Source organism: Suricata suricatta, chromosome 7 (assembly GCF_006229205.1).
Source record: "Suricata suricatta isolate VVHF042 chromosome 7, meerkat_22Aug2017_6uvM2_HiC, whole genome shotgun sequence".
Lineage (NCBI taxonomy): Eukaryota > Metazoa > Chordata > Mammalia > Carnivora > Herpestidae > Suricata > Suricata suricatta.
This window is the reverse complement of record NC_043706.1, coordinates 13255240-13276950: the sequence shown is the minus strand read 5'-3', so window position 1 is coordinate 13276950 and position 21711 is coordinate 13255240. Positions and strand designations below refer to the sequence as shown.

General features: G+C 38.7%; 1 protein-coding gene across 2 annotated transcripts in view; it reads right to left on the bottom strand.

The window, feature by feature from the left end:
* Positions 1-18940, bottom strand: part of DTNBP1 (dystrobrevin binding protein 1) — a 118476-nt gene extending 99536 nt beyond the window's left edge. Inside the window, exons 1-3 of one of the 2 annotated variants that reach the window (XM_029943487.1) lie at positions 18892-18940; positions 17673-17723; positions 7227-7287 (exon numbers count right to left, since the gene is read on the bottom strand). Coding sequence is in view for 1 of the 2 variants with exons in the window: in XM_029943486.1 (XP_029799346.1) it covers positions 7227-7245 (19 nt within the window). In the remaining variant the exon portion in view is untranslated. Of the gene's footprint in view, positions 1-7226; positions 7288-17672; positions 17724-18891 lie in introns of those variants that run through there. The other variant, XM_029943486.1, reaches the window with a different exon arrangement.
* Between the last annotated feature and the right edge of the window lie 2771 nt (positions 18941-21711).

The window sequence follows — 21711 nt, the reverse complement described above, 5'->3', positions numbered from 1 at the left end:
CAGTGATCAAGTCCAGAAAAAGGACAAAAGGATTTATGTCAATAAGGATTCAGACGTGAAGGGCTCCTAATAGCACGACAGTGACACTAGACCCCCTAAAGGAATTCTAACTTCTTTTACTGAGGACTGTGGGAAAAGATGACAGTCATCAGTTTCTCCCAAACAAGTTTGTTGTGGTCGTAACATGGCGGGAGAGAGAAGGCTTAGGATAAGATTTAGAAGGAGCAGGGGCGCCTGGGTGGCTCAGTCAGGTGTGCACCCAGGCTTCGGCTCAGGTCATGATCTCACAGTTCTCGTGGGTTCAGGCCCCACGTCGGGCTCAGAGCCTGGAGCCTGCTTCAGATTCTGTGTCTCCCTCTCTCTCTGACCCTCCCCTGCTCATGCTGCCTCTCTCTCTCTCTTTCAAAAATATATAAAACATTAAAAAAATTTTTTTTAAAGATTTAGAAGGAGCAGGGAGAGGCCATCTTCTGAAAACATCACCAATGGTAAGCAAGCATTGTGAAAGATACCCACATTAGTACAGTAAATACAATGATTGCAAAATTCATTATCTAACAGAAAATATATTTGAATTTTGTCTGAAAATCAGAGTTCACAGTTAAAAAGAGACAATTTACGTATCCCAAGATTAAGATTTCTCCGGAGTGAGAACACGAATACAACAAATTATTACTGAATCTCACTAAAGTAACAGAGAACCTTAGAGAAATAAAAATACCAAAACTGGATGCAAATTTATTTGTGTGTGCTGCTAGACTGCGCTGGTGTTTACATTTTAACATTTAAGAAATTTCCAACATGGAAACAGAAGAACTAAGCTCCGACAGAGAGGTTAAAAGTCACCTGGGTTCCTCAGTCTGTCCCGGCTCGCACCCCTGCCCCCCTGCTTTTCAGCCCGCACTGCGGGGGAGACCACATCATCTCTCCGGGTCGAGCCTCCACCGAGTGGGAGAGGGGACCCCAAGCTTTACTGGAGCTGCATCACTTGTTAATTCTGCTTACTTAAAAATGCCTATTGCCAGTCAGGTTTATAAAGACCCCCAAGAGGAACCTACGTAATCCTGAGCAGTGTGCATACATACAGCTGTCAGGCCAGACTAAGGAAATTGAGGCTTGAAACAGGATCTGTGTTCATAAAATTCACCCATTCAGACTTCTCCTGACCACTCCCTGTTCGGGCCACGGGGACCCAACAGTGAACGAGACAGAACCCATTCTGCCCACTTGATGCTGATGTCCTGGTCTCCCGAAATTGAGAGGTTTTAAACTCTAGAGAAGAAAAAAAATTCCTATATCACAGGCCTGATTTGAGGATAAATAATATATTTTTCTGGGTACATGGCGTTTTTGTTTTTGTTTTTGTTTTTTTACGAAGTCTGTTAAATCTTAACTCCCCTGGTTAATTAGGTGGATTTGAAAAATCTAAAACAAGTTTTTGATATTAACCATCTTACTGAAATTTAAAGAGCAGCATAAATATTAAAACAATGACCTACAATCTAGTTCTTGCATTCCACAAAACCGAAAATTATATTCTGAATGTAGGATATAAGAAGTATACATAGAAAAACTGTATCAGAATACACTAAAATGCCATTTTAATTGGAAGGAATGAAGGGTGAATGGATTCTCAGAAGTCATTATCAATCATTAGATAGTAAATCTAAAACATTTTGAGCATTCTCCGTGTGCCAGGCCCTGTGCTAAGCGATTCACGTGTGTTGTCTCGGGTAGAGCACACAGCAACCTTATAAGCTAAGCACTGTTATCACCTCCATCTTACAGAGGAGGAAACTGAGGTGTAATGGAGTTACGTCGCTTTCCCAAGGCCAGTGGACCGTGATCAGTCCTACGGACTCTTACACTCAAGCTCATGCCCTTAATATCCTAGGGACTGTGCTACAGGGGCACATGAAAGGAAGAAGTGAAATGCTAGCAAAAGAAAACATTCCAAAAATCGATACACTTGACTTGATAAGAAATGATCACAAGAAGGCCAATATTTCCACCTCTAAATAAGCCATTCTGAATAAAACCAGATCTAACACCAGGATATCAAATTTTAGCAGGAAGACAACCCACAGGGCTTCATTCCGAAATGCCTTCTGGTGGGCACTCAAGGGAGAATGAAGACATTGGAAGGAGAATGCCAATGACCGACAGGACGGCAATAATAGGACCCAACTGTGTATGACACTCAACTGTTCAGTGCTGTGGGGGTACGTAACTTCATGGGACAAGGCTGTTTGGTGGGCCGGCTCGGTGGTGGTACGTATGCCATTTTATAGATGAGGAAACATAACAGACAGAGTTAGGGGCCCAAGGTCAACCGCACTAGTTCAGAAACTAGGATTTCCAACACACGGTTCAGAGAACTTCCTCCCACAGCCAGAAGAAAGCCACATGGGGACACCGAGAGAGGCATGTCTAATTTAACCAGCTCACACTTCAAATTATTAACATGAATCTTAAGGGTTCAATTTGAAGGCAATCAAGTATTTCACAATAAAGGGAATAAGAAAATAAGGCACCAAGAGTCTAACTTTTAAAAACTGTGCTCAGAGTCTAACCCCTAACATCATCATTAACTATTCATTTATATATTGCTATAAAGAAAATAAGTGTAAAGGACTTGTTCAAAAAAAAAGATGTAGAAAAGCCTAGACAATACAACTATTGACTTTCTAAGATATCATCTGAATTTTAAGACTACATAGTAAAAACTAGCTTCAAAATTTAAGATGAGTATAAAATAATATGTCAAAAAAGACTGAATGGTTCCTAAGTGTATCTTCCTAGGCAGGCTGAAGCTGTCTAGTTCAAGGCCACCAAAGACACATGAGCGACAGTCTGACAAAATAAACTCATTATAGGTTAATACTATGCATATTAAAGACTGACATTTTAAATATTTACATGTCTCAACAATACATCAGAGGGATTTAAAATAAATTTTCTTTTTTTTTTAAATTGCTTTAATGCTTATTTTTGAGAGAGAGAGAGAGAGCACGTGCATGCACACATAAGCAGGGGAGGGGCAGAGAGAGAGGGAGACAGAGAATCCGAAGCAGGCTGTAGGCTCTGAGCTATCGGCACAGAGCCGGCGTGGAGCTCGAACCCACAAACCGTAAGATCATGACCTGAGCCGAAGTTGGATGCTTAACCGAGTGAGCCACCAGGTACCCCAATAAATCTTCATTTTTAAAGCTGAGGACTGTATTTCCCGAAAACAACATAGGCACGTTTTGATCGGATGTGGGTCTATGAATAAATTTAAGAACCTCAAATAGCATGAATTCAAAAACATATCTTACAGGAATTCATTCTACATATTTCATTATAAAACGCTTGGTACAATCAAAAGAATACGGTCTTCACTGAACACTGTGGGCGCCCCCATGCTGATTCATGCAGATGCCGTAGTTCACCAAGTGCCCCTGAATTTGACTGTATGAATAATACTAGGTTTATTCTGTAGATGGGACTGCGTAACTGCCTAAAGCTTCAGAAAACCTGCTCAAACGTTCTGGCACAAATCTGGTGCACGCAGGCAAGGGGCACAAATGTGCTACAGGGAGTCCAAGGCACTGCTCTCAACTCCCGGACGGGCTCAGCAGGACTTGGGATAAGCAGACCACACCGGCCTAGCCGCGTCTGACTTCAAGGGGCCTCCTCTATTTCCTACGTGATGAGGGCAAGGCCAACATTATCAGAGGTATGAAGTGCCACACCGATGTGACCAGGGGAAAGCGTGAGCGGCAATGCTCTGGAAGCATCCCCAGGAAGAGAATGGTTGTCGGAGACGTACATGCAACTTGAACTTCTACTTAGTGTCAATTCATGTTTTCTAATGAGATCATGGCATCGGATTTACGCTCCCTAGTTCTGGCCATTCCCCATCAGGTTTCTTCCAGGGAAGAAACCAGACAGTCCTCTGTGAACGACCATCCGCACAGGCACTCGAGGCTTAAATTTTCGGTAAGCTAATGAGTCTGAATTTGTGGTTTCAATTTGTGTTTCTTTGATTACTAACCAACTCCAAAACACATTTTCATGTTTATTGGCGGCTCTGATTTTTTCCTCTGTAAAAATGCCTGGTCATAGCTTTTGTCACTTTTCTATTGGGTTATCACCTGCTTTTTATTGGTTTGTATATGTTGTTCCTATTTTATGAACACTTGTCCTCTGTTTTATGAACTGCTTAACTCTTTCATGGTGTTGTTTAATGAGTAGAAGCTTTGATAAAAATTATTAGTATTTTTGGTTGATGCTTTTTATGTCTTAAGAAATCTTTCTCGAAAAGACAGATACCATATGTTTTCACTCATGTGTGGAATAGGAGAAACTTAACAGAGGACCATGGAGGAAGGGGAAAAATATAGCTAAGGAGAGGGAGGGAGGCAAACCATAAGAGACTCTTAAATACTGAGAACAAACTGAGGGTTGATGGAGGGTGGGGGAGAAGGGAAAACGGGTGATGGACATGGAGGAGGGCACCTGTTGGGATGAGCACCAGGTGTTACATGGAAATCAACTTGACAATAAACTATATTAAAAAAAAAAAAGAAATCCTTCTCAGGCCACATGGATAGTTCAGTCGGTTAAGCGTCCAACTCCTGATTTCAGCTTGGGTCATGATCTCATGATTCGTGGGCTCGAGCCCTGCATCGGGCTCTGTGCTGACAGCTCAGCCTGGAGTCTGCTTTCGACTCTGTCTCCCTCTCTCTCTGCCCCTCCCCTGCTCATGCTCTCTAGCTCTCTCATACTCTCAAAAATAAAGTATTTTTTAAATTAAAAAAAATATTTTTTTAATTTTTAAAAATTTTTTAAATAAAGTTTTCAATAATTTTCCTTCTTTGAACCATATATTATTCATATATTTTATGGATATGGACCTATGGAATTTTCAAAATTGTTTTCCTGTAGTGACTTTCAGCAGGATCAGAGAATAGTCTGTATAACTTCACTTATATGAAACTTTTGAGAATTGCTTTACGGCTCAGTAAATGGTCAATTTTTGTGTGTTCTAAACATGCTTTAAAGAGCCTGTACTTTTTACTTGCTGGAATAGCTCTCTTGTCCATCAAGTCAAATTTGTTAATCACATTACTTAAATCTTTTTCTATACTTCTTTTATCTTTTTTTCTATCAATTAAGAGAAATGAATTAAAATTCTCCCATTCTGATTATGGATTTATCTATTTTTCCCCCTTGTAATTCTATTTGTCTCTAATATCCTGAGCCTCTCCTACATTGCCTTTCCCTCATTCTTTTCAGGATGTTTACGAGATAAGCTGATCCACATGAAACTCTAACCTAACAGAGCAAATTAGTCCAATACTGCTGTGCTCAGTTCAACCTAAAGGGCTTCCATAACTATTCTCTACTAACTCCTCTTCCTTATTCTGTATCCCAGAGACCCCTTTCTTATCTCCAAGGTCCCTCTCTTATCTCAGAGATCTCTTTCTTATCTCTAAGTAGGTGACTCACCTACATTGCTATACTCTTTCTTTAGTTGTATACAATTGCTGTTTAAGCACACACTAGGGGTTTTTAATGTCACTGACTTTTTAAAGTCATGTTTGGCAAAGTTTTATTCCTTACTTATTTTTTAATCCACCCTTTATCTCTTTAAAAGACTTTGCATATACCTATTTAACAGTCTGCATCCGACAGTGCAGTATCTAACGTCCTTTGTAGGTCTAAATCTTACTCTTTGTTTCTGGGGCCTGTCAAACTTTTGATAATATATTTCTTTGTGTGTTTGCTAATGGGGTGGGGGGGAGGTGGCAGAAAACTAATCTGGAGAGGAAAAAAAGAAAATCAGCCTGTAGAAATATTGAGGGCCTCAGGTTTACGCAGCTTCAGCCACAGAGACTCTGTTTCTGTTGGGTGTCAAAGAACACAGTCACCTGTGTTCCCTTTTTTCTTAACTCAGTGTTCTCTCGATCGTGCGGGAAGTATAGAGTGGGGCCCCGCACTGATACGAGGCCAAATGATGGCAACAGGTCTAGAAACGGGACTGTATTTATTCCAAGTTGTTTTGAACACAGACGGGTTTTCTTGTTGCCTCCCTTTGTAGACAGGGAGCTTTTTCCTCATCTTAACCTTCCCCTGCAGCCGCTTCAAGGACTGAGGAGCTGCGTGGGTCTCGGACCCAGTTCCCCACAAAGTCTCCTCCTCCATAAATCTTGAAGCTTTTACTTTAGTATTTGACCCCAGCTTCCACGGGTTTGTTTTTTTTTAAACCACTCTGATTTCAGTTCTCTGATCTTTTTTTGTTTTTTTTTTCTTCTCCTCCTCCTCCTCCCCCCCTCCTCCTCCCCCTTTCCTCCTCCTCCCCCTTCCTCCCCCCTCCCCCTCTCCTCCTCCTCCTCCCCCCTCTCCTCCTCCCCCTCCCCCCTCCCCGTCCTCCTCCTCTTCTTCTTCTTCTTCTTTTTTATTTTTTTTTTTTTTTGGCCCTTTAGGATCTCCCTTAGTTTTTGTGAGCCTAACGCATTAAATAATTTTTAAAATATCTATCCAGCATGTAAGCGTTTTATAGCTATAGGGTTTTTCAACGTACCTGGTCTGCCTTACTACCAGTAACCTGCATTCCCCCTTTTCGGTAACTTCTAAGAGAAACACTAATGTCTAATTTTCACCACACATATTACTACTTCTCTATGTAACTATTACAGCTTCACAAATTTAGGTAAGTTGTTAAGAAAGTCCGTCTACATTAAGTAAAAGTCGGAATCACAGAACTGTTTTTATAAAAGAAATAAGTCTGACTGACAACCAGAAGGCAGAAAATTTAATCTTGGCTAATAAAGCTGTAAGTATGTGTACCAAATACTTGGAATCACAAGTCACTGTCATACATTATACACTCTACACATAGTGCCTCGATAGTCTGTTTTTCTAAGTGAATTGAGGATGACCCCTGAAACTTTTACATTTATTTGGTAAGCAAGGTAATTACTTTAGGCATCAGACTCTAATTCAAAACATTATACTGAGATTAACCAGCTACTTGTGACTTGAGAGTCATAAACTCTCTGAGCCTAACTCAGCTTAGGTTTAGTTCAGAGAAATTATAAGAACGCAATTTAGGGTGTTTCATAACCACTAAATTCAATTTCAGCCACCCTGCAAAACACTTTAATGCAATCCCAAATTTAATTCCTTATACTTGAACACTGCAAAAAGAGATTTTCCCCACAGATTAGCACATTCCTTACCTCTCCAGCACTTGCACATTCCTTGGCTCTTCTGTGAAGTGCAGCCCAAGTATCTTCATATCTGAAAAAAGCCAAAAATCATTCTCACCACACATTAAAAAAACAATACTATCTGAGGTTGCACCCGGAACTCCTAGAACTCCTACAGTGCAGGGGGGAAGGGCGGGGGGCGGTGAGGGCAAGCAACTCAGAAAACAATGCAGATGTGTCACAAGGACACAGAAGAAACTTGAAGGGGCTTCCGATGGCCAAACCTGGGACAATGGGAGCAACAGGTTAATAATGGTAGCAAGGGGTTAGAACTCAAGAAATAAACATCCATGAGTTCACAGTGATTTAAATAAGTAACTGAATACATGAATGGGGGAGAAGGGAGGAAAAGTAATTCTGTAGTAGAATCCCAGTTAATAATTGTAGAAAAAAAAGATAAAAATAAAAAATCACCATTTGGTATGCACAACAATAACTGTTTCCGGCAAGAATTCTAATAGATGCTAAAATTAGTGAGTAAAATTAGGAAGGGAAACAAAATATTTACATAGTCTCAAAGTATCTCCCCACAGGACACTCATAAATTAAAAAGAGGGAAACAGTGTAACCGTGTAGAAACCTGACACTTCCTAGCCAAGTGATCAACAGTAACAAAACGTATAAACACCACGTGCCTACAAATATGACCCTCCGAGGACATGACGCTGCCCTTCCGGTATTCTTGCCAAACCACCACTGCCTTGAATTTATCATGAGAAAACAGCACATAAGCCCAAACTGAGGGGCATTGTTTTTTTTTCACAAAATAACAAAAAGTACTCTTCAAAAGTGTCGAGGTTAGGAAAAGCAAAGCCCCAGGAACTGTGCCAGATTAATGGAGACGAAGGAGATACAGCCACTAAGTACAGTCTATGATCCTGGATTGGATCGTGGTCCCCAAAGAAGGCCATCTGTGGGACAGCTGATGAAATCTGAATGTAGGTTATGGGGCAGTGTTGATTTCCTGGCTTTAGTCACTGTACTTTTTAATAAATGTACTCAATAAGAGTACAATTGGTAAGACTATTACCAACAATCTTCAAATATGCAAAGTAATAACTGACACCATTGGAGGGGGAGATAAACCATTCTCCAGGAACAGAGATCTCAGTACCTTCCTCTCAATAATGGTTAAAATGACCAGACCAAAGATAAACAGGGGAGGCCCTGAACACCACAGTAAACCAACTAGAGACACATACAGAACATACAGAACATTCTACCCAACAGCAGCAGAACACACGTTCTCCAGAGCACATGGGGAATGTTCCAGGGTAGATCATTTGCTAGGCCACAAATTAACCCTCAGTAGATTTTTTAAAGGGAGGTAAATGAACCTATTGCTCAATTTCGCTGTGAACCTAAAACTGCTCTAAAAAATAGTCCATATTATTTTTTAAACAAAAAGAGACAGTTACTGCACAATGTATCCTTTCCAACCACAATGGCATGAAGTTTGAAATCAATAAGAAACAAAAGGAAAACTGAAAAATTCACAAACTTGTAGAAATTAAAACTTTTAAATAACCAATGGGTCAAAGAAAAAAACTCATAAGTTAGAGAGTATTAAGAAATGAATGAAAATAAAACTACAACATAAGGACTCAAAAACAAGGCTAAGAGTGAAATTGATAGCTATGAATGCTTATAAAAAAAGAAAAAAGGTCTAAAATCAAAAGCCCAACTTCATAACTTAAGGAAGTAGAAAAAGAATAAAATGAACCCAAAGCTACCAGAAGGGAGAAAAAGTATGCATTAGGGCAGATAAATAGTGAATAAAAATACTGAGAAAGATCAATGAAATAAAAAATTGGTTCTTTAGAAAGATTAACAAAATTAAACCTTTAAGTGGACTAAGGAAAAAAGGACTCAAAATTAGAAACAAAAGTGGGGAAATTACCAATTTTTCAGAAATAAAAAAGGATAGTAAGAGAGTACTATGAGTAACTGTATGCCAACAAATTAGATAATCCAGATGTTATTAGGACAAATTCCTAAAATACAAAACCTAACAATATCGAATCCCAAAGAAACAAAATCTGAAAAGACCCATAATTAGTAAGGAGATTGTATCAGTCACGAAAAATCTCACTTCTGTAAAAATCAATGAATCAAAGAAGAAATTAGGCAGGAAATAAAAATGTATCTCGAAACAAATGAAAATAGAAATACAACATAACAAAACTTACAGGATATAGTTCTAAGAGGAAACTTCATAACAAATGCCTACATTAAGAACAAAGATCCCAAATAAACAATCTAACTCTACCCATTAAGAAACTAGAAAAACAAAGAGAGCCCAAAGTTGGCAGAATGAAGGAAGTTATAAAGGTTAGAGAAAAAAATAAATAAACAGAGAACAGGAAAATAATAGAAAAGATTAACCAACCTAAGAGTTGCTTCTTTGGAAAGGCAAAATTGACAAAACTTTGGCCTAGACTAACCATGGAAAAATGACAGAGGACCCAAGTCAGCAAACTTATAAATGAAAGAGGAGACATTGCAATTGAGACCACAGAAATACAAAGGATCATAAGAGGGTACTATGAACAACTATACATCAACAACCTGGACAACCTATGAGAAATGGAAGAATTCTTAGAAACATACAAACTACCATAATGGAATCAGAAAGAAACAGAAAAGTTTGAATAGCAATTACTAGTAAGAAGATTGAATCAGTAATCAAAAATCTCCCGATGAAGGAAAAGCCCAGGATGAGATGGCTTCACTGGTGAATTTCACTACACTTTTCAAGAAGAATCAATGCCAATCCTTTACATACACTTTTCAAGAAGAATCAATGCCAATCCTTTACAAACTCTTCCAAAAAATTGAAAAGGAACGCTCTCAAACTCATTTTAGGAGGCTAGCAGTACCCTGAAGCCAAAGCCAGAAAAGGACACTACCAGAAAAGAAAACTACAGACCAATATCCCCGGTAAGTAGATGGACGTAAAAACTCTCAATAAAATACTAGCAAGTCGAATTTGGCAGCACATTAAAAAAATCATTTGCCATGACCAAGTAGGATTTATACCTGGGATAAAAAGATGGTTCAACCTCTACTCATCAATATAATATACCACAGTAATAGAACTGAAAAAATATCATATGATCATCTCAATAGAGGCAGAAAAAGCATTCGACAAAATTCAACATCTGCTCAAGATAGAAACTATTAACAAATTATGTATAAAAGGAATGGAAGTCAACACAATAAAAGCCATATATAAGCTCACAGCTAACATCATACTCAGTGGTGAAAGGCTGAAAGTTTTCCTCTAAGATCAGAAATAAGACAAGGGCCCCCACTCTCACCATTCCTATTCAACACAGTACTAAAGTCCTTGCCAGAGCAATCAGACACGAAATACAAGGCATCAGAATTGGAAAGGTATAAGAATTGTCTCTATTTGCAGATGACGTAATTTTATACGTAGAAAATTCTAAAGACTCCACCAAAAGAAACCTTTAGATCTAACCAACAAACTCAATAAAGCTGCAGGATACAAAATCAACATATAAAAATCAGTAGCATTTCCAAACACTAACAACAAACTATCTGAAAAATAAGATGATTCCATTTACAATAGCATGAAAAACAACAAAATAGTTGGGAATAAACTTAACCAAGAAGGGGAAATAACTCTACTCTGAAAGGTATAAGATAATGATGTGAGAAATTGAAGATGAAAATAAATGGAACAGTATCTCATGTTCACAGACTAAGAAAATATTGTTAAAATGTCAATACTACCAAAAGCTATCCATAGATTCAATGCAATTCCTATCAAGATTCCAATGACATTTTTTTAAGTAGGAAAAGCAATCTTAAAATTTATGTGGAACCACAAAGACCACAAATAGCCAAAGCAATCCTAAGAAACAAGAATAAAGAAATCAGGAAACGTGAGGCATCACAGAAAGTCCAGGAATAACCCATGCATGTATGGCCAACTAATACTTGACAAGGGAGCCAAGAATACCCAATGGAAAAGACAGTCTCCTCAATAAATGGTCCTAGGAAAATGGGATATTCACATATAAAATATGAAATTATACCCTTATCTTATACCTCTCACAAAAATTAACTCAAAATGGATTAAAGACTTAAATAGAAGACCTGAAACCATGAAACTCCTAGAGGAAAACACAGGTAAAAAGTTTCATGACATGGGTCTTGGCAATGTTTTTTTCAGCTATAAAACCTAAAGTGCAAGCAATAAAAAGAAGCGGGAATATATCAACATAAGGAGCTCCTACAGAGCAAAAGAAATAACAGAGTGAAAAGACAGTCTAATGGGGAAAAAAATATTTCCAAACGATGTACCTGATAAAAGGTTAATATCCAAGATATATAAGGAAAACATACAACTCAATATCCAAAAAAGCCCGAATAATCCAATTTTTTAAATGTACAAAAGAGGTCACTAGACATTTTTCCAAAGATATACGAATGGCTAACAAGTATATGAAAAGATGCTCAACATCACTAATGATTATAACAAATCAAAACCCCAAGGAATGACCACCTCCCACCTGTTTGAATGACTATCATCAAAAAGACACAACAAATGCTGGTGAGGACGTTGAGAAAAAGGACCCTCAGTTGCACTGTTGGTGGGACTGTAAACAAGTACAGCCACTATGGAAAACATAATGGAGGATCTTTAAAAAATTAAGAACAGAAGTATCACATAATGCAGCAATCTCACTTCTGGGTATTTATCCAAAGAAAACAACACTAATTCAAAAAGATATCTGCACACACACACACACACCTGTTCATAGTGACATTATTTATAATAGTAAAAGATGGGAACAGCCTAGGCATCCATTGATGGATGAGTGATACACACACACACACACACACACACACACACACACACAGAGTATATACAATGGAATATTATTCGGCCATAAAAAACGAGGAAACCCTGCCATCTGTGACAACATGAATGGACTTTGAGGGCATTATGCTATGTGAAGTGAAATAAATCAGACAAAGACAAATATGATCTCACTTATATGTGGAATAAAAAAAGAATCCAAACTCAGAAAGAGAGATCAGATTTGGGGCTATCAGAGGCAGACTGGAGGAGGAGGGAATTGGAGGAAGATGATGAGAAAGTATAAACTTCCAGTTCTAAATACTAGGAATGTACTTTAACAACAGGATGAGTATATTAATATTGACATGTGACACATATAAAAGTTAAGAGTTCTCCTCAAGGAAAAAAAATTTTTTTGTTCCTTTTATCTCTATGAGATGATGGATGTTAACTCACTGTTGTGATCATTTTGCAATACATGTAAGTCAAACCACTATAGTCTACACCTTAAACTTATACAGTGACATATCTAATTATATCTCAATAAAACTGAAAAAAAAAAAAGTTTTTTAAACCTCCCCAAAAAAGAAAAGCCTGGGTCCTGATGATTTCACTGATGAATTCTACCAAACGTCTTTTTTTTTTTTTAAACACAAAACCATCTCAAACTCTTTCAAAGAACTGAACAGGAGGGAACACTCCCTAATTCTAAGGCTAGCATTGTCCTGATACCTAAACCAAAGACATTACAAGAAAACTACATATCCTATATAAATGCTGATGCAAATTGAATTCAGCAGCCTACTGAAAGGATGATATACCATGACCTACTGGGATTTTTTCCCCTAGAATTCATGAATGGCTCCACATACGAAAACCAACCAATGTAATATACCACAGTAATAAAATCAAGGGAATAAATACATAACTTCAACTAATGTTGAAAAAGCATTTGACAAAAGTCAATACGCTTTCTGATAAAAACTCAAAAAAAAAAAAAAGAATAAAAGGAAACTAAGTAAACATAATAAAACCAAGTACGAAAAACCCACAGCTATCATCATACTTGATGGCAGAAGACTGAACGCTTCTAAGATCACAAGACAAAGATGACTGCTTTTGCTAATTCTATTCAACAGTTATGAAAGATATATCCAGAGCAATCAAATAAGAAGAAGAAACTAAAGCCACCAAATTGGAAGGAAAGAAGTTAAAATTATGTTTGCTGATGATATAAACTTACAGGTAGAAATGCCTAGGGATTCCACAAAAACCAACCATGTTAGAATAAACAAATTCAGCAAAGTAGCAGAATACAAAATCAATGCACAAAGTCAGTTGCATTTCTATATACTGACACTGAAAATTCAAAAAAGAAATTTTAAAAATTCCATTTATGATATCATTAAAAAATTTAGGATTTAACGAAGAAGATGAAAGACTAGTACAATGAAAACTATAAAACACTTCTCAAAGAAATTAAATAAGTCATAAATAATTGGAAAGGTATCCCATGTTCATGGACTGTAAGACTAATATCATTAAGATGTTGTTAATAATAACAGAAAGTACTCCATAAATATTTTATGCCATCTCTATCAAAATCCCAAGGACATTTTCTGTAGAAGCAAGAAAAAAAAAATCCATCATAAAATTCATATGGAATCTCAAGAGACCCTGAATAGCCAAAACAACCTTGATTAGAACAAAATTATAGGACTCACACGTCTTGATTTCAAAACTTACTACAGGGGTACCTGGATGGTTCCGTTGGTTAAGCACTTGACTCTTGATTTCAGCTCAGGTCACAATCTTAGGGTTTGTGGGATCAAGCCCCGCATTAGGCTCTACATTGAAAGCACAGAGCCTGCCTGGGATTCTCTCTTCTTCTTTCTCTGCCCCTCCCCCATTCATGCTATCTCTCTCTCTCTCTCTCTCAAAATAAAAAAAACTTAAACATACTACAAAGCTACAGTAATAAAAACAGTGTGCCACTGTTACAAAAACAGATATCTAGACCAATGAAATAGCCCAGAAATAAACTCTCACATACGTGGTCAAATAATTTTCAACAAGGTTTGCAAGACCATGCAATGGGGAAAGGATAGTCTTTCCAACAAATGGAGCTGGGAAAACTGGATATCCACATGTGAAATAACGGAGTTGGGCCCTTTCTTAACATCATATACAAAACTTAACAAAATGGATCAAAAATCCAAACATAAGTACTAGAAGTATAAAAGTCTTAGAAAAAAACACAGAGGAAAAAGCTTCATGACACTGGATTTGACAATGATATCTTGGATATGACACCACAAGCACAAAAAATAGACAAACTGGACTTTATCAAAAGTAAAACATTTTGTGCATCAAAGAACACAGAGTAAAAAGGCAACCCAAAGGATGGGAGAAAATATTTGCAAATCATGTATCTGATTTGAGATTAATATCCAGAGACATACAGAACTCCTGAAATTCAATAGCAAAACCACCCTACCCAAAAATGGGTGAAAGGCTTGAATTAACATTTTTCTAAAGAAGATATATAAAACCCCAATAAGCACATGAAAAGATGCTTATAATCATCAGTCGTTACATAAATACAAGTCAAAACCACAATAAGATGCCACTTCACACCAATGAGAATGGCTATTAAAAAAAAACAACCAAAACCAGAAAATAACAAGTTTTGGTGAGGCTATGGACAGCGGGAGTGCTGCGCACAGGTGGTGAGAATGTAAAATCATGTGGCTGCTATGTAAACGGTATAGCGGTTCTTCAAAACATTACAAAGAGAATGACCACATGATCCAGCAATTCTGAGTATATACCCCAAAAACCCGAAAGGAGGGTCTTGAAGAGAGATTTGCACACTCATGTTCACAGCAGCCTCACTCACAATAGCTAAAAGGTGGAAACAGCCTGTGTTCGTTAATAGATGAACAGATAAACAAAATATGGTATATGCCTATAATGAAACATTAGTCAGCCTTAAAAAGAAAATTCTGACACACTTGTGAGCATGGATAAATCTTGAAAACAGTAAGCAAACTGAAATAAGCCAGTCGAAAAAGGCACATACTATATGAGTTCACTTATATGAGGTACCTAAAGTAGTCAAATTCATAGAAAAAGAAATCTGAATGATGATCACCAGAGACAGGAAAGGGGGCAACGGGGAATTGTTGTTCAGTGGGTACAGAGTTTCGGTTTTCCAAGACGGAACGTTTTGACGACTGGATGTATAACAACGTGAATGTACTTAACCTTACTGAGTTGCATACTTATAAATGGTTAAGATGGTAAATTTCGTTATGTTTATTTTATCACAATTTTTAACAGTTAAAAAATTATAATACAGAGATCTGGTATTTAAAATGGTCTTTCCTCCACTTCATATTAGTTCCAAAGAGAAAAGACTGTATTTCAGTGCACTGAATGATCATATTATATCCATCTTCCTATGGTTGTACATTTTCATACTAAGCCCTACCATGCACTCCATTTCAAAAAATTACCACACATGAAAGCCTACGCTTCTAAAATACATCTTACAATGAAGTTCATTCAGCTAAGTCACTAGATTAAAAAAAAGAGAGATAAAAGGTAAACAGTACACCACTGATTAATTTTCACTGTGCGTTCTTTCATGTTCACTTATGCTCCTCACTCAACAAAACCAAGCAAGAAGTTAATATCAAATTAAGCACTTAAAAATTTTTTTAACATTTTATTAATTTTGGGGAGACAGAGAGAGACAGTGTGATCAGGGGAGGGACAGAGAGAGGGGAGACACAGAATCCGAAGCAGCTCCAGGCTCCGAGTGGTCAGCACAGAGCCCGACGTGGGGCTCGAACCCATGAACCGTGAGATCATGACCCGAGCCGAAGCTGGGCGCTTAACTGACTGAGACACCCAGGCGCCCCTAAATTAAGCACTTTTGAGAAAAGAAAAAAAAATCTCTAGATTCGGTAACCACAAAAAGAAACCCTGTAAAGAGCTAGCAAAGAGGACGCGAAGTGTAGGCACGGGGGACTGTGCCATCACAAATGCAGATCAGGAGAAGGAGAGCTTGCACCGCACGCATCTTTACCACGTGTCCGTCAGACGGCATGTTATTAGGTGCAGAACCGCGTCTGACATACTTAAACTATGTATTTCCTTTACCACAGCTGTATTGAAGTAATTCATGTACCATAAAATACCTCCTTTTAAAGCATACAGTTCAGTAGTTTTTAGCATGTTCACACAGTTGGGGAACTGTCACTACCATCTAATTCCAAATCATTTTCATCACCCCAAACAGAAGCCCCATTCTTATTAGCAGTCACTGCTCATTCCCCCCTTCCCCTCACCCCCCTCCCCGCAATCCTTGACAACCACTAGTCTGTCTGTCTCTACGGCTCTGCCTCTTCTGGACGTTTTACATAAATGGAATCATATAATACATGACTTTTGTGTTGGTTCCTCTTGCTTATCCTGTTTCTAGGTCTCATTCACACTGCGGCCCGTATCAGCACTCCGCTACTCTCTGTGGCTGAATGTACACACCCCGGGTGATGAATATCTGTGTGGTTTCTACTTCTAGGCTGCTATAGTTCTGCTTTATGAATAGCGCTGCTAGGTACGTTTGTGCGCACATTTTTACGCAGATGTGAGTTTCCAGTTCTCTTGCTGTGACATTGCCAGGTCCCATGGTCATTCTATAATTAACTGTTTAAAGAAACCATCAAACTACGTTCCCCAGGCGCTGGACCGTTTTTTCCACTTCTACCAGCAATGCAAAGGAGTTCTAGTTCTCCAGAGCCCCAGAACCCCTTGCTATTGCCTTTCTGGTGACAGCCATGCTAGTGGGCGTGAGGTGGAATCTCATGTGGTCTTGATGAGCGTCACAAACGGTGCTGAGCACCTTTTCATGTGACATTTGGCCATTTATATCTTCTTTAGCCAACTACCTCTCCAAATCCTCTGCCTGCCCTTCATTGGATTGTTGTTTTTTTTATCATTGAGTTACAAAGTTCTTTATATACTTTAGATTCAAGTCCCTCTGCAGATATATGACTTGCAAATATTTCTCTTATTCTCTGGATTATTTCACTTTCTTGATGGGTTCTTCGAAGTACAGAGGTTTGTAAGTTTTATAAAGTCCAATTTATCTATTTTTTCGTTGCTTACGCTTTTGTTGCTGTATCTAAGAAAATCATGCATCTTAATATTAATCTGCATGCCACCAGGAGAGGAGAAGTGGTATAAAGTTAATAATCAAAGGAAGAGAATTATCAAGGACTCAAATTCAAAATCAGTTTTCTTGCAAAAGAAAAACCAGAAACCGAATAAATACACAGAATCCAGTATTGGTGAGCAAAGGTAATAGGGATCAATCTGCTCAAAGTCTGAATGGCCTTTGCACTAATCAATGAAAAGTAAAAACCCCTCAAGGAAATGAACAAGTAAGTAATTTCTAATCACTATGTTTGGGTAAGATTTAGTTGTTTTAGAATTCTATTCGTAAAATGATAAAATATTTTGAGGCAATAGAATAGTCAGAAGCATAATTTTGTTATTTAAATGAAAGCACTTACCTGCTAAGTAATTCTAGTCCAGCAGAGTACTTTGGCAAATATGGAACAGTTCTGTGAAAAAAACCATTTATTTTATTAAAATCATTTCTGTTTTAGGCCAACTAAAAAAAAAAAACCTACATATGAGAATTTGACATTATGATTATGATGTGAAAATATTTTTAAATTACTAATGACAGTTTACCTAAGCTTTTAGAGAAATGTATTGTTTTACTTCACAATTAAAATACTGTAGGGGCACCTGAGTGGCTCAGTCTGTTGAGCGTCTGACTTCAGTTCAAATCATAATCTCAGGGTTTGTGAGTTTGAGCCCCGCATCGGGCTCCCTCCTGACAGCACAGAGCCCACTTGGGATCTTCAGTCCCCCTCTCTTTCTGCCCCTCCTGCACTCAGGCACACGCGCATGCATGCACGCACTCTCTCTCAGAATAAACATTTAGAAAAAAATAAAATACTGTAATGTCCTATTATCCATCACTTTGCACTACAGATTATTCTTAGCACAATAATACACTAAATATTTTAATGAAGTGCTAGATGATAAAATTTATTTTTTAAAAGCTCATAATCTCGGGGCGCCTGGGTGGCTCAGTCAGTTAAGCGTCCGACTCAGATCATGATCTTGCAGTTCGTGGGTTAGAGCCCTGCATCGGGCTCTGTGCTGACAGCTCGGAGCCTGCTTCGGAGTCTGTGTGTGTCTCTCTCTCTTTGTCCCTCCCCGGCACAGGCTCTCTGTGTCTCAAAAATGAATAAACACTAAAAAATAATTTAAAAAAATAATAAAAAGCTCACAGCTCCAGGTTGAAAGTGAAAGTTGGTCAGGCTTCACTTATTTAAAAAAATGAAAACGCTGCACAACTAACAGGTGACACAGCTAACGAGCCTCCCCCACCAAGCGCTGTTTCATTATTAATCGGCTTCTCAGTAATGCAGGCCTTTTACTTTGTGCTTGATATTCAGAAATGATTCACTGTGATCAAACAATAAAATAACCGCTGGCTGTTCTAGAACAATACAACTACATCCCATCATCTCCTCAGCCGGTTTGCCATTTCATCAGAAAACTTCCCAGTGGTAACAAAATTTAGAAATAATCAGATTGCAGTCAGATGCACTCAACAAACGCAAAATTCATTAACGTAATAATACTATTACAGCGAGAGCCCCGACGTCGTATGAAATTTCCGTCACAGGAGATAAACTCTTAGCACAGGCTTACCTCGGCTTGCTCTTTACTTTAGCGTCTCTTGACTTGTCACTTAAAGTCTTCAGCCTATAATTCAACAAGTATAAAATATCACGTTTACAGGTTGAGAGATATTTTTCAACCATAAATTTCACAGTTGTTAACATCTGAGGTCAGAGAAGCTAATGATTTTTTTTTAGCAAGAATTAAGCACCACTACAGAGAAGTATTTGAGGGTTTGCTCTAAGTCAGACACCTGAAACAGAACATCTGTAGCAAGCACCCTAATATGTTTTCTTGCCCCAATCCATTTTTAGAAGCAATCCCTAAGTGTGACCGGACTCGAGAAATGTCACTTACCTGCGTCCGTGGAGAGAGAAGCATCTGCACAGGTGGATTTGGTAGGTAACAAATATCTAAGCAGCACATTTAATTAAGCAGATGCTGTACAGGGCACTCAGAGCTCAAGTCTAACATTTTATGAAATTTCAGACATGATAAAAAGCTTTCTGAAATATATTACGAACCTTTCTCATTAAAGAGGACTTGATATACTCTAACATTTTCTGCTAACTCTGGGTCATTTTTATGAAAACTGCTGGTTACATTTTGTGGCCAAACGACCATCTCCTCAGACGCTCCTGAGCTAGGAATACCTCTTCATCTGCCAGCGTGAAACAGTGTTTGGGATCCTGTGTCTATTTTTTCTAAATGTCAATGCTCTACCGCCACCACGGTCATTTGGTTATCTGGGACAACTTCCTGCTTCTGCCTGCTACTTAACTATTGCAGACTCCTCCCTATTCCCTTTTTTACTTTAAAAATTTTTTTTACTTATGTTTGGACGGTGGAGGAGGGGCAGAGACAGAGAATCCTAAGCAGGCTCTGCGTGCTCAGTGTGGAGCCCAACCCAGGGCTCGAACTCATGAACCGTGAGCTCATGACCTGAGCTGAAATCAAAGAGTTGGACGCTCAACCGATTGATCCACCCAGGCTCCCCCCATTTGCTTTTCTTAAATTACTGGGCTAGAAAATGCACAGAATAATAAAATCAAATAGGTTCGTCTCTCTCTATAATATGAACTTCACAGACTTTTCACAATTTATTTTTGCTTCACGGGCCCATTTTCACCTTTCATTTGGCCGTCTGCTCTGTACCATACACTAGAGGTTGACAAAAAGGGAGTGCTAAATCATGAGCTACTCCCACATAACAGGAGATATCGCTGTAAACGTTCTTCTGAATGTGGGTACTTCAACAAATACTCGCGGGGCGCCTGGGTGGCTCAGTCGGTTGAGTATCCGGCTTCGGCTCAGGTCATGATCTCGCATTCATGGGTTCAAGCCCCGCAGTGGGCTGTGTGCTGACAGCTCAGATCCTGGAGCCTGCTTTGGATTCTCTGTCGTCTTCTCTCTCTGACCCTCCCCTGCTCACGCTGTGTCTCTCTCTCTCAAAAAAATAAATAAAACATTTTTTTAAAAAATGAAAAAAAAAACCCAAATACTCGTTTCTAAACAGAGTCTGAAACACAGACCATGGTGACACCACTGGCCCCTAAAAAGGCTCCAGTAAAACTACAAATAGGTGTCCCTTCCGCAAGCCACTGTCCTGCTCTAGCAGAAACTGCCCCGTCGGACAAGTCGGCTCTCCCAGGAACACCCAGCCCTGCGTCGCTCACAGCCACACGTCTGCGTCCTGACAAACGACTAGAGCTCTGTCAATACTGCCCGGCCAAGTACCAGACGGGGCCTTTTGTTAATTTTTAAACAAAATGGAATGCCAACTTCATACAAAAAAAATGTTTGCATCACTGTATGTTGTTTCTCAGAAAGTAAGAGGAGATGAACTTCTCTACACTGTTAAAAAGACTCTGCAGTCTCTACTACAGAACTCACTTGTGCACATCTCCACACATGAGTCTGAGGAGCTGAATTTAGAAAGTCTCAACTGTCCAAGAGAAACAGTAGAAATTTCCAAGCTTCCTTTGGCAACTGGTAAATCCGGTTTAAACTAAGGTTAAGCAACAACCAGGTAAAGCTTTTCTGACAGTTACACTCAGGTAGAATTACACCAGGCAGAATCATTATCACAGCAGGACATCATACTCACAATGACCCTCGTATTATTTCTAGCAATTCAGGACAACTGCACGGAGTTTGGTGGACAAGGATATCACAAGGTAATGTTAAGATCCTTCTTGGACCGTTCTTACTATACGGTCTAGCAAATGTGGAGGTTGGTATTTCAAAATATTTATATTTTAATGTTTATTTTTGCGAGACAGAGACAGAACATGCGTGGGGGAGGAGTAAAGAGAAAGAGGGAAACACAGTATCTCGAAGTGGGCTCCAGGCTCCAGGCTCCAAGCTGTCAGCACGGAGCCCAACGCGGGGCTCAAACCCACCAACTGCGAGATTATGACCTGAACTGAAGTCAGACGCTTAACCGACTGAAACACCCAAGCGCCCCTCAAATATTTATTCCTGATATAAACTTACACTTTCTCAATTATAATATATCAAATTTGGGGTGCTGAGGAGCACCCCCAAAAAGAAACAAAAATTAGTTTAGAATAAAAGAGAAAGAATGCATGCTACAGGCAGCTGAAAATAAAACTGTTGGGTCAATAAGAGCTTCTCCATGCGGCTCCTTAACAACCATCTGCTTTAAAATTAGTCCTTAACCAAATGTAATGTGTGGAACTTATTTGATCTGGATTTGAACAAATCAACTGTAAAAAGACATTTCTAAGAACCAGGAAATTTGATTATGGACTGGATAATTGATAATACCAAAGAATTAGGGTTCAGTTAAGGATGAGGTTGGCACTGACTGTATGTAATGTCTTTATT